This window comes from Lichenostomus cassidix, unplaced genomic scaffold (genome assembly GCF_008360975.1).
Source record: "Lichenostomus cassidix isolate B80296 unplaced genomic scaffold, HeHo_3.0 HiC_scaffold_36, whole genome shotgun sequence".
In the NCBI taxonomy this organism is placed as follows: domain Eukaryota; kingdom Metazoa; phylum Chordata; class Aves; order Passeriformes; family Meliphagidae; genus Lichenostomus; species Lichenostomus cassidix.
Window position 1 is genome coordinate 332,310 of NW_028147270.1, and position 13,539 is coordinate 345,848.

At 36.1% G+C, this 13,539-nt stretch overlaps 1 protein-coding gene across 1 annotated transcript in view; it reads right to left on the reverse strand.

The window, feature by feature from the left end:
• IPO4 (importin 4) overlaps nucleotides 1-13,539 on the reverse strand; it is a 60,096-nt gene that overhangs the window by 43,117 nt on the left and 3,440 nt on the right. Inside the window, exons 3-11 of the mRNA XM_085044425.1 lie at nucleotides 13,058-13,125; nucleotides 12,590-12,631; nucleotides 11,246-11,384; nucleotides 6,076-6,233; nucleotides 5,107-5,296; nucleotides 4,579-4,644; nucleotides 4,395-4,496; nucleotides 1,655-1,738; nucleotides 1,279-1,431 (exon numbers count right to left, since the gene is read on the reverse strand). Coding sequence (XP_084900551.1) covers nucleotides 1,279-1,431; nucleotides 1,655-1,738; nucleotides 4,395-4,496; nucleotides 4,579-4,644; nucleotides 5,107-5,296; nucleotides 6,076-6,233; nucleotides 11,246-11,384; nucleotides 12,590-12,631; nucleotides 13,058-13,125 — 1,002 coding nt within the window. The remainder of the gene's footprint in view (nucleotides 1-1,278; nucleotides 1,432-1,654; nucleotides 1,739-4,394; nucleotides 4,497-4,578; nucleotides 4,645-5,106; nucleotides 5,297-6,075; nucleotides 6,234-11,245; nucleotides 11,385-12,589; nucleotides 12,632-13,057; nucleotides 13,126-13,539) is intronic.

Sequence of the window (13,539 nt, forward strand, 5' to 3'; positions counted from 1 at the left end):
TCACCAAAAATCACAAAAAAAATCACAAAAAAAATCACCAAAAATTCAAAAAAAATCCAAAAAAACCTCATCAAAGATCACCAAATAAATCACCTGAAAAATCACCAAAAATTCACCGAAAAAACCCCAAAAATTCCCAAAAATCAGGAAAAATTTGCCAAACATCACCAAAAAATCACCTGAAAAATCACCAAAAAATCACCAAAGAAAGATCACCTGAAAAATCACCAAAAATTCACCAAAAATCACCCCAAAAATCTCCAAAAAATCCCCAAAAAATCCCCCAAAATCACCAAAAAAGCACCAAAAATTCCAAAAAAATCCCAAAAATACCCATCAAAGGTCACCAAATAAATCACCTGAAAAATCACCAACAATTCAACACATATCACCAAAAATCACATGAAAAATCACCAAAAATCACCAAAAAAATCACCTAAAATTCCAAAAAAAAAAAAACCAACCCATCAAAGATCACCAAATAAATCACCTGAAAAATCACCAAAAATTCACCGAAAAATCCCCAAAAATTCCCAAAAATCAGGAAAAAATTGCCAAACATCACCAAAAAAATCACCTGAAAAATCACCAAAAAATCACCAAAAATCACTGGAAAAAATCACCAAAAAAATACCAAAAATCACCCAAAAAAATCACCAAAAATCACTGAAAAAATCACCCAAAATTCACCAAAAATCACCCCAAAAATCTCCAAAAAATCCCCAAAAAATCCCCCAAAATCACCAAAAACGCACCAAAAATTCCAAAAAAATCCCAAAAAACCCCATCAAAGATCACCAAATAAATCACCTGAAAAATCCCAAAAAATTCACCAAAAAATCCCCAAAAAATCCCAAAAATCAGGAAAAACTTGCCAAACATCACCAAAAAATCACCAAAAATCACTGAAAAAATCACCAAAAAAATCACCAAAAATCACTGGAAAAAATCACCAAAAAATACCAAAAATCACCAAAAAAAAATCACCAAAAATCACTGAAACAAATCACCAAAAAATCACCAAATAGTCAACAAAAAATCACCAAAAAATCACCCAAAAATCACCAAAGAATCTCCAAAAATTCACCAAAAAATAACCACAAAATCACCAAAAAACCCATCAAAAATCACCTGAAAAATCCCCAAAAATTCAGCAAAAACCCCCAAAAATCCCCCAAAATCCCCCAAAATTCACCCAAAAATCACCAAAAAACAGGAAAAAATCCCAACAACCCCCTCAAAATCCAGAAAAAACCCCAAATTTGGGGAATTTTTTACCTGAGCAGCAGCATGCCGAGGACAAGGTCCTCCTCCTCCTCCATCCTCATCCCAGTTTTCCTCGGGATCAGGATTTTCGGGATCCATTTCGGCACACAGAGGAACCAGAATTCCCCTCAGCACCAGCTGCAGGAGATTCCCTCGCAGCAGAGCCTGCACCAGTAGAAACCAGTATGAACCAGTATGGACCAGTATGGACCAGTTTGACCTCCCAGTCCATCCCAGTTCCATCCCAGTCCATCCCAGTTCCATCCCAGTCCATCCCAGTTCAATCCCAGTCCATCCCAGTTCAATCCCAGTCCATCCCAGTCCATCCCAGTTCCATCCCAGTCCATCCCAGTTCATCCCAGTCCCTCCCAGTCCATCCCAGTCTCACCCTGGGTCTCTTCTGGGCCAGGAAGGTGACGTTGGCCAAAGCTCTGACTCTCACAGTGTCACCTCTGGACTCGTCCCCGGCCACCTGGGGGTGGAAATGTCACCTGGCACGGTCTGGGGGAATCCTGGGAATTCCAGGGAATTCCCCAAAAATCCTGGGAATTGGCAGGAAAAGCTGGGAATGCTCGGTGGGGTTGGTGGGTAGACCTGGTGGCCTGAAGTCTCCATTGGGTTCAATGGGTAGACCTGGTGGCCTGAAGTCTCCATTTATTTCAATGGGTAGACCTGGTGGCCTGAAGTCTCCATTTATTTCAATGGGTAGACCTGGTGGCCGTAAGTCTCCATTGGGTTCAATGGGTAGACCTGGTGGCCCTAAATCCCTATTACCTTTAATGGGTAGACCTGGTGTCCTTAAATCTCCATTGGAGTCAAAGGGTAGACCTGGTGACCTGAAGTCTCCATTGTGTTCAATGGGTAGACCTGGTGGCCCTAAATCCCCATTGGAGTCAATGGGTAGACCTGGTGGCCCTAAAATCCCCATTTCCTTTAATGGGTAGACCTGGTGGCCTTAAGTATCCATTTATTTCAATGGGTAGACCTGGTGGCCATAAGTCTCCATTGGGTTCAATGGGTAGACCTGGTGGCCCTAAATCCCTATTACCTTTAATGGGTAGACCTGGTGTCCTTAAATCTCCATTGGAGTCAATGGGTAGACCTGGTGGCCCTAAATCCCTATTACCTTTAATGGGTAGACCTGGTGTCCTTAAATCTGCATTGGAGTCAATGGGTAGACCTGGTGTCTTTACAACCAACTACCTTTAACGGGTAGACCTGGTGTCCTTAAAATTTCAATTGGGTTCAATGGGTAGACCTGATAGCCTTTAAATCTCCATTGGATTCAGTGGGTAGACCTGATGTCCTTAAATCTCCATTGACTATAATGGGTAGACCTGGTGTCCTTAAAATCTCTATCGACTTTGGTGGGTAGATCTGGCGCCCCTACATCCCCATTGACTAATGGAAAGACCTGGTGTCCCTATAAATCCCCATTGACTTAATTTAGTAGACCTGTTGGCCCTAAAAATCTCCATTTAACTTACTAGGTAGACCTGGTGGCCCTCTAACCCCATTTCCCTCAATTGGTAGACCTGCTGTCCCTATAACTCCCCATTGTATTCAATGGGTAGACCTGGTGTCCCTACACCCCCATTGACTTCCACTGGTAGACCAGTTGTCCCTCTAAGTCCCTATTTAACTCAATTGGTAGACCTGTTGTCCCTATAAATCCCCATTGACATTAATGGGAAGACCTGGTGTCCCTACATCCCCATTTACTTCAATTGGTAGACTTGTTCTCCCTATAACTTCCAATTGGCTGTAGTGGGTAGACCTGGTGTCCTGACATCCCCATTGACTTCAATTGGTAAGCCTGTTGTCCCTCTAAATCCCCATTGCCGTTAATGGGTACACCTGGTGTCCCTATATCTCCATTGACTTTAATGGGTAGACCTGCTGTCCCTATATCCCCATTGACTTTAATGGGTAGACCTGGTGTCCCTATATCCCCATTTACTTCAATGGGTAGACCTGTTGTCTCTATATCCCCATTGCCGTTAATGGGTAGACCTGGTGTCCCAATAAATCCCTTTGACTATAATGGGTAGACCTGTTGTCCCTATATCCCCATTGTCATTAACGGGTAGACCTGGTGTTCCTCTATCCCTATTCCCTTTAATGGGTAGACCTGTTGTCCCTCTATCCCCATTTACTTTAATGGGTAGACCTGTTGTCCCTCCATCCCCATTTACTTCAATTGGTAGACCTGTTGTCCCTATATCCCCATTTCCCCCAATGGGTAGACCTGTTGTCCCTATATCCCCATTGCCTTTAATGGGTAGACCTGTTGTCCCTATAGCCCCATTTACTCTAATGGGTAGACCTGGTGTTCCTCTATCCCTAGTCCCTTTAATGGGTAGACCTGTTGTCTCTATATCTGCATTGACTTTAATGGGTAGACCTGGTGTCCCTATATCCCCATTTACTTTAATGGGTAGACCTGATGTCCCTAAAAATCCCCATTGCCTTTAATGGGTAGACCTGGTGTCCCTATGTCCCCATTGCCTTTAATGGGTACACCTGATGTCTCTACATCCCCATTTCCCTCAATGGGTAGACCTGTTGTCCCTATATCCCCATTGACTTTAGTTGGTAGACCTGGTGTCCCTCTATCCCTATTTACTTTAATGGGTAGACCTGTTGTCCCTACAAACCCATTGACTTTAATTGGTAGACCTGGTGTCCCTATAAATCCCCATTGCCTTTAATGGGTAGACTTGTCCCTATATCCCCATTTACTTCAATGGGTAGACCAGTTGGCCCTTTATATCCCCATTCACTCTAATGGGTAGACCTGTTGTCCCTATGTCCCCATTGACTTTAACAGGTAGACCTGGTGTCCGTAATGGCCCCATTGACTTTAATGGGTAGACCTGTTGTCCCTATAGCCCCATTTACTCTAATGGGTAGACCTGTTGTCCCTAATGTCCCCATTGACTTTAATGGGTAGACCTGGTGTCCGTAATCGCCCCATTGACTTTAATGGGTAGACCTGGTGTCCGTAATCGCCCCATTGACTTTAATGGGTAGACCTGTTGTCCCAAACCTTTTTGGGGCTAAAAATTCCAATTTTAAGCCTGAAATTCCCAAATTTTGTGATGAAAAAAGCGATTTTTTGGGTTTACCTGGAGGCAAAACTCCAGCATGGGCCTCAGGTGAGGAATCATGGAGTCAGGATTGACCTCCAGGAATTCATCCAGGATTTCCAGGGCGTCGGCACAGCGATCCTGGAGAGAAAATTCCAGAATTTATCCCAAATTCTGGGGGGAAAAAAACCCCAAAATCGTCAGGATTTGACCCAAAATTTACCTCATCCATGGTGAGGAGGATCTGGAGAGCTCGGAGAACATCAGGGACCAGAGAGCGAAGGAGTTCCTGGGGAAAAAAGGGGAAAAAATGGGAAAAAATGGGGAAAAAATGGGGAAAAAATGGGAAAAAATGGGAAAAAAAGGGGAAAAATTGAGAATTTTGGACCGAAAATTAGGATTTTCTCACAAGAAATTCCAGCTTGAGGCTAAAAAATGAGGATTGAGGAGGGAAAAAACCCCATTTGGAATAAGAAATTCTCATTTTAGGGCGAAAAATTCTCATTTTGGGTCCAAAAAGTCCCATTTTGGATGGAAAAAATTCCATTTCGATGCTGAAAAATTTCTATTTTGGGTCCAAAATTCCCCTTTTGGGTCCAAAAATTCCCATTTTGCTTCCAAAAAATTCCATTTTCCCCCCAAAAAACTCAATTTTTCCCCCTTTCCCCTCATTTTCCACCCCGAAAATCCCAATTTTTCCACCCCAAACCCCAAATTTCGCCCCCAAATCCCCCAATTTTGGGTCTCTCACCGTTTTCTTCTCTCCCATCATCACCACCAAGGATCCCAAAGCTTCCAGAGCAGCCTGGAAAGTTCCGGAATCCTCCGCCGAGCTGAGAGCGTCGCGGCAGAGCGAGAGCAGGGCGAGGCCAAGGCGGGGCAGGGCGGGGCTGGCCACGCCCACCAACCGCAGGGCATGCTGGGAAATGAAGCAGACTTTTTAAAAAAATTTTTTAGGATTTTTTCGAAATTTTTTTCTTTTTTTTTCGGATTTTTTTCGGATTTTTTCATGATTTTTGGGGGATTTTTGGGTCATTTTTTAGTGATTTTTAAATTATTTTTTGGTATTTTTTTAGGGATTTTTTGGGTGATTTTTTTGGCAATTTTTTGGGATTTTTTGGGGCTTTTTTGGTGATTTTTTTGGGTTTTTTTGATAATTTTTTGTGATTTTTTTTGCATTTTTTGGTCATTTTGTGGTGATTTTTTAGAAATTTTTTGCTGATTTTTAGTGATTTTTCAAGGGATTTTCAAATGATTTTTTGGGATTTTTTTTCTAATTTTTGGTGATTTTTTGTGATTTTCTGGAGATTCAAAAAATTTTTTTGCGATTTTTTAGACTTCTTTTTGGTGATTTTTGGGGGATTTTTTTGCAATTTTAAAGAGATTTTTTGGTGATTTTTAGTGATTTTTTGGGATTTTTAAATGATTTTTTAGAGATTTTTTTCATGATTTTTTGACATTTTTTAGGGATTTTTTTGCAATTTTTTGGTGATTTTTGGGAGATTTTTTGAGATTTTTTGAAGATTTTTTTGTGATTTTTTCGGGATTTTTTGAGATTTTTTTGGGGATTTTTTTAGTGATTTTCAGTGATTTTTCTGCTGGTTTTCCATGATTTTTTCATTATTTTTTGTGCCTTTTTCAGGATTTTTTGGGGATTTTAAAATATTTTTCGGGTATTTTTTTCATGATTTTTGTGTGGATTTTTTTGAGATTTTTTGGCGATTTTCTGGTGACTTTTTCTGGATTTTTTGGGATTTTTTTCTCCTGGAAAGTTCCGGAATCTCCCGCCGAGCTGAGAGCGTCGCGGCAGAGCGAGAGCAGGGCGGGGCCAAGGCGGGGCAGGGCGGGGCTGGCCACGCCCACCAACCGCAGGGCATGCTGGGAAACGAAGCAAAAAAAAATTGGGATTTTTTTGGGATTTTTTAGAAAAAATTTGGTGATCTTTTGGGATTTTTTTCTCATTTTTTTGTGATTTTTTGGTGATGTTTTGTGATTTTTTAAACATTTTTTGGTGATTTTTAGTGATTTTTTTTAAGGATTTTTGGGTGATTTTTAGGGATTTTTGGGGATTTTTTTCGCTCTTTTTGGAAATTTAGATTTTTTTGTGATTTTTTTCGTGATTTTTTAGAGATGTTGTGGTAATTTTTGGGGTGATTTTTCGGTGATTTTTTGGGATTTTTTGGGGACTTTTTGATGATTTTTGGGGATTTTTTGGGGATTTTTTTGGGGATTTATTCGCATTTTTTGATCATTTTTGGTGGTTTGTTGAGGATTTTTTGGTGATTTTTTGATAACATTTTGTGATTTTTTGTTGAATTTTTTTCTTGTTTTTGGTGATTTTTTGGGGATTTTTAGGGATTTTTTTAGGGATTTTTTAATGATTTTTGGTGATTTTTTGTTGATTTTTAAGATTTTTTTTTGGTGATTTTTTAGGGATTTTTTGTTGATTTTCTAGCTATTTTTCCATGATTTTTTCATTATTTTTGGTGACTTTTTCGGGATTTTTTGGTGATTTTTTAGTATTTTTTCGTGATTTTTTTCCTGATTTTTTAGGGATTTTTTTTTGCGATTTTCTGGTGACGTTTTATGGATTTTTTGGGAATTTTCTCTCCTGGAAAGTTCCGGAATCTCCCGCCGAGCTGAGAGCGTCGCGGCAGAGCGAGAGCAGGGCGGGGCCAAGGCGGGGCAGGGCGGGGCTGGCCACGCCCACTAACCGCAGGGCATGCTGGGAGATACAGGGAAAAATTTGGGAAAAACATTAAGATTGTTTTGAGATTTTTTCTTGATTTTTTAGATAATTTTTTGGGGTTTTTTGGGATTTTTTTTGTATTTTTGGGTGGTTTTTTGGGGATTTTTAGTGATTTTTTTAGTGATTTTTTGTTGATTTTTGGTGATTTTTTGGACATATTTTGGGGATTTTTGGATGATTTTTTGGGATTTTTTTGGTAATTTTTTGTGATTTTTTTGCATTTTTTGGTCATTTTTTTGATGATTTTTTTGTGAATTTTTGAGGATTTTTTGGTAACGTTTTGGGATTTTTTGGTGATTTTTTTGTATTATTTTGGAGATTTTTTTCTGATTTTTTGGTGATTTTGTTAGACTTTTTTTGGGATTTTTAAAATAATTTTTGGTGATTTTTTGCGAATTTTTAGAGATTTTTTGGTGACTTTTAGGGATTTTTTCAGGGATTTTTAAATGATTTTTTGGTGATTTTTTGGGTGATTTTTTTCATAATTTTTTGACATTTTTGGAGATTATTTGGGGGTTTTTTCGACTTTTTTTGTGATTTTTGGGGGATTTTTTGGGATTTTTCGGTCATTTTTAAGTGATTTTTAAATTTTTTTTAGGGATTTTTTTAAGCTTTTTTTTGGTGGTTTTGGATTTTAGAGGTTTTTGGTGATTTTTTGGTGATTTTCTGTGATTTTTGGGGTTTTTAGAGGTTTTGTGGTTTTTTGGTGATTTTTTTGGTGATTTTTTGGTGATTTTTTGCAATTTTTTGCAATTTTTTAGAGATTTTTTGGTGGTTTTTAGGAATTTTTTGTGATTTCTTCAGGATTTTTTCTGATTTTTTGTGGATTTTATGTTTATTTTTTTATTATTTTTCCAAGATTTTTTCATTTTTCTTGGTGACTTTTTCAGGATTTTTTTGGGATTTTAAAAATTTTTTTCATGATTTTTTTCATGATTTTTCTGGGTTTTTGTTAAAAATTTGGGATTTTTAAAATAAATTTTTGGGGATTTTCTGATTTTTGGTGATTTTTTGAGTTTTTTCACTATTTTTGGCAATTTTTTAGACTTTTTTCGTGATTTTTTGGTGATTTTTTGGGATTTTTTGGCTGATTTTTGGGGACTTTTTCGTGATTTTTTGGGGATTTTTTGGGGATTTTTTAGAGGTTTTTTGGGGATTTTTAAAACGATTTTTTGGGATTTTTTGGTGATTTTTAGAGGTTTTTTTGGTGATTTTTTGAGACTTTTTGGGGATTTTTTGTGATTTTTTTTTTGGTGATTTTTTGCAATTTTTTAGAGATTTTTTTGGTGATTTTTAGTGATTTTTTGGTGATTTTTTAAAGATTTTTTCATCATCTTTTGACATTTTTGGGGATAATTTGGGGATTTTTTTGCCATTTTTTGGTGATTTTTGGGGGATTTTTTGGAATTTTTCGGTCATTTTAAAGTGATTTTTAAATTATTTTTAGGAATTTTTTTAAGGATTTTTTTTGTGATTTTTGGGGATTTTTTTGGGATTTTTTAGAGATTTTTGGTGATTTTTTTTGGTGATTTTTCTGTGATTTTTGGGGATTTTTTTGAGGTTTTTTTTGTGATCTTTTTGCCATTTTTTGAAATTTATATGTGATTTTTTTGGTGATTCTTAGGCAATTTTGGATGATTTTTTGGTGATTTTCTGGAGATTTTTAGAGGATTTTTTGCTGATTTTTGGAGGATTTTAAAAGGATTTTTCAGGCATTTTTTGGGATACTTTTCTTCATTTTTAAGGGATTTTTTTGATTTTTTTTTGTTGTTTTTGGGGTGATTTTTTTGCGATCTTAGCGATTTTTATGAATTTTTAAAAATTTCTTTCATTTTTTTTTTCAGATTTTTAGTGATTTTTTCATGATTTTTTGGTGATTTTTTGTGATTTTTTTTAAACATTTTTTTGTCATTTTTAGTGATTTTTTTAGGGATTTTTGGGTGATTTTTTTTGGGATTTATCAGGGATTTTTAAAGGATTTTTTGAGGTTTTTTTGGTGATTTTTTTGTGATTTTTCGTGGGTTTTTTGCAATTTTTGTGTTATTATTTTTGGTAATTTTTTGGAGATTTTTTGGGGATTTTTTGATGATTTTTTGAGGATTTTTTGGTATTTTTTGGTAATTTTTTATTAGATTTTTTGTTGGTTTTTAAGGATTTTTTGGTGATTGTTTTGGTTTTTTTGGAGATTTTTGGGGATTTTTTGGGGGATTTTTTGGGGGATTTTTAAGGGATTTTAAGGATTTTTTGGGGGATTTTTTACTTTTTATTATTAGGGATTTTTTCAGGATTTTTTTTATTTTAAGGATTTTTTTTTTGAGATTTTATGGGATTTTTAGTGAATTTTTTTGGATTTTTTTGTGGTTTTTTCGGGATTTTTTGGAGATTTTTGGTCATTTTTGGGGGATTTTTTTGGGGATTTTGGGGTGATTTTTAGGGATTTTTTGGGTGATTTTTTGGGGGATTTTTTAGTGATTTTTCCGGGATTTTTTGGGGATTTTTTGGAGATTTTTTTCGGGATTTTTCGGGATTTTTTTGGTGATTTTTTGCAGATTTTTTGATGATTTTTAGGGAATTTTTGGATGATTTTTTGGTGATTTTTTTTGGCAATTTTTGGAGATTTTTTGGGTGATTTTTTGGGATTTTTTTGGTGATTTTTTGGAGATTTTTTTTTGGTGATTTTTGGTGATTTTTTTAGGGATTTTTTGGAGATTTTTTTGTGATTTTTTGATTGGTTTTTGTGATATTTTGGGATTTTTTGTGATTTTAAGGACTTTTTTTCCTGATTTTTAGGGATTTTTGTGTGATTTTTCAGTGATTTTTTGGTGATTTTTTTGGTGGATTTTTGGTGATTTTTTGGAGATTTTTTGGTCATTTTTGGGTGATTTTTTCCACAATTTTTTGAAGATTTTTAGTGATTCTTTGGTGATTTTTTGGTGATTTTTAGAGAATTTTTTGTGATATTTTGGTGACTTTTCTGCAAATTTTTCACAATTTTTCACTGAAATTCACCAAATTTCCCATTTTTTCCCCCCAAACCCCCAAATTTTTGGGAAAATTCCCAAATTTTTTTGAAAATTCCCATTTTTTTCCCTCCTCACCTCCATTTTTTGTGATTTTTTTGGGTGACTTTTTGGGGATTTTTAGAGAATTTTTTTAGTGATTTTTAAAGGATTTTTGGTGATTTTTTGGGATTTTTGGGGGAATTTTTGGGGATTTTTTGGAGATTTTTTGTGGATTTTTTGGTGATTTTTTTTCGAATTTTTGATGATTTTATGTGACTTTTTGGAGATTTTTTTCCGATTTTTTGTGATTTTTTTACACTTTTTTGGTGATTTTTTGGAGATTTTTTAGGGATTATTTTGGAGATTCTTAATGATTTTTTGGAGACTTCTTGGTGATTTTTTAGAGATTTTTTGGAGATTTTTGGAGATTTTTTGGGTGATTTTTGGGATTTTTTTGGAGATTTTTTGTGATTTTTGGGTGATTTTTTGGGTGATTTTAAGGAATTTTTTGGGGGATTTTTTGGGAGATTTTTCGGTGATTTTTTTGGAGACTTTTTTGGGAATTTTTTGGGATTTTTTGGGTGATTTTTGGGTGATTTTTTAGTGATTTTTCAGGAATTTTTTGGTGATTTTTTGTGATTTTTTTGGAGATTTTTTTAGGGATTTTTTTTGGGATTTTTTGGTGATTTTTTGCAGATTTTTTGGTGATTTTTAGGGAATTTTTGGATGATTTTTGGTGATTTTTTTGGAGATTTTCTGGGGAATTTTTGGGGATTTTCTGGCTGATTTTTTGGGGATTTTTTGGTGATTTTTGGGGTGACTTTTTGGTGATTTTTTGTGATTTTTTTGGTGATTTTTTTGGTGACTTTTTGGGTGATTTTTTGGGGATTTTTTGGAGATATTTTAGGGAATGTTTTGAGATTTTTTTGGTTATTTTTTCACAATTTTTGGGAGATTTTTAGTGCTTTTTTTGTGATTTTTTCTGTAATTTTTGTGATTTTTTTAGGGAATTTTTGTGATTTTTCTGCAAATTTTTCGCAATTTTTCCCCAAAATTCACCAAATTTTCACCAATTTCCCCCAAATTTCCCATTTTTTCCCCAAATTTTGGGGATTTTTCCCATTTTTTTCCCTCCTCACCTCCCTTTTGCGAGGATCCTTCGCCGCCTGTCGAATCCAAACCTCCAAAGGTTCCCAAAATTGGGGAATTTTCCCCCAAGAATTCCCCAAAATCAGCAGTTTTGCCCCCAAATGGCACAGAGAGCTGAAGGTGGAAGAGCTGGAGAGGAAAAAAATGGGATTTGGGGAGAAAATTCCTGAAATTCCCGAAAAATTCCCAAATTTTTGGGGGAAAAATGGAATTTTTGAGCAAAAAAATGGATTTTTTGGGGAAAAAAATGAGATTTTTTTCACTAAAATTTGGATTTTTTAGTAAAAAATTTCCATTTTTGGAGCTAATTTTGTTGCTTTCGTGGAAAAAATCCAAATTTTAGAGAAAATTCCCAAATTTTCCGATGAAATTCCCAAATTTTTGGGGGAAAAATTGAATTTTTTCGTGAAAAAATTTGGATTTTTAAATGAAAATTTGGATTTTTTAAATTAAAAATTTCCATTTTTTCAGCTAAATTTTTGGGGTTTTTGGCAAAAATTTGGAATTCTGAAAAAAAATCCTGAAATTCCAGAAAAAATTCCCAAATTTTGGGGGAAAAAATTGGATTTTTTAGCAAAAAACTTCGATTTTTTGGCAAAAAATTCAAATTTTTTTCACTAAAATTTAGATTTTTTTAACAAAAAAATCGTTTTTTTGGCCAAAATTTGCTTTTTTTCTGGAAGGATTAGAAATTTGAGGGAAAAATTCCCAAATTTCTAGATGAATTCCCAATTTTTTGGGAATAAAATGGAATTTTTTCGCAAAAAAATTGGATTTTTAAATCAAAAATTTGGATTTTTCAGTAAAAAAATTTCTATTTTTTCAGCTAAATTTTTTGGTTTTTTCAAGGATTCCAAATTTCTAACAAAATTCCCAAATCTTAGGACAAAATTCCCAGTTTTTAGCAGAAAAATGAGATTTTTTAAAAAACAAAAACTGCATTTTTTTAGTTCAAAAATTCTGATTTTTCCACCAAAATTTGGATTATTTTAGCCAAAGAAATCTGAATTTTTCAGCCAAAATCTCCAATTTTCCCCCAAAATTCCCAATTTTTTCCCCCAAAATTCCCAATTTTCCCCCAAATTTTTCCAAAAATTTCCCAATTTTTCCCCAATTTTCCCAAATTTTCCCCAAAATTTCCCCAAATTTCCCAATTTTCCTGCAAAATTCCCAAATTTCTCTCAAAATTCCCAATTTCCCCCAAATTTTCCCCCAAAATTCCCAAATTTCTTCCCCAAAATCCCCAAATTTTTCTCCCAAAATTCCCAAATTTCCCCAATTTTCCCCCCAAAAACTCCCAAAATTTGACAATTTCCCGCCTTTTCCCAACTCACTCTGTCTCTGCATCCAGAGCTTCGACCAATAGCAGCGGCAGCCTGGAAACGGGGCGTGGCCAGAGTTAGCCCCGCCCACTCTCCCATTCATTCCAATGGGAGTTAAGCCCCGCCCACTCCCCATTGTTTCCCATGGTAGTTAAGCCACGCCCACTCCCCATTCATTCCAATGGGAGCTAAGCCCCGCCCACTCCCCATTGTTTCCAATGGGGGTTAAGCCCCGCCAACTCCCCATTCATTCCTATGGTAGTTAAGCCCCGCCCACTCCCCATTGTTTTCTATGGGACTCAAGCCCCGCCCACTCCCATTCATTCCAATGGGATTTAAGCTCCGCCCACTCCCCATTCATTCCAATGGGACTCAAGCCCCGCCCACTCCCCATTCATTCCAATGGGAGCTAAGCCCCGCCCACTCCCCATTCATTCCTATGGGATTTAAGCCCCGCCCCCTTTCCCAGGCCACGCCCACCTGTCCAGCAGATCTTCTGGAAGTTTCCGGAGGATCCTCCGGAGCAGAACGGCGGCCAGAGAGCGGAGCTGGGGCGGGAATTCCCAAAATTCCCAAAAATTCCCAAAAATTCACACAGGAAATCCAAAAATTCCCAAAAATTTGACCCAAATTCCCAACAATACACCGGAATTTCCCAAAAATCCCACATGGAAAACCCCAAAATTCCCAAAAATCCCACAGAATTTTTAAAAAATCCACCAAAATTAACTGAAATTCCCAACCAGGAAACCCCAAAATTAGCCCAAAATTCCCAAAAATCCACCAAAATCCACATGAAATTGCCAAAAATCCACCAAAATTAGCCCAAAATTCCCCCAAATCCATCAAATTCCCAAAAATCTACCCAGGAAACCCCAAAAATTCCCAAAATTTCACCCTGGAATCCAAAAAATTCCCAAGAATCCACCAAAATTTCCAAAAACCCATGAAAATTCAAAAAA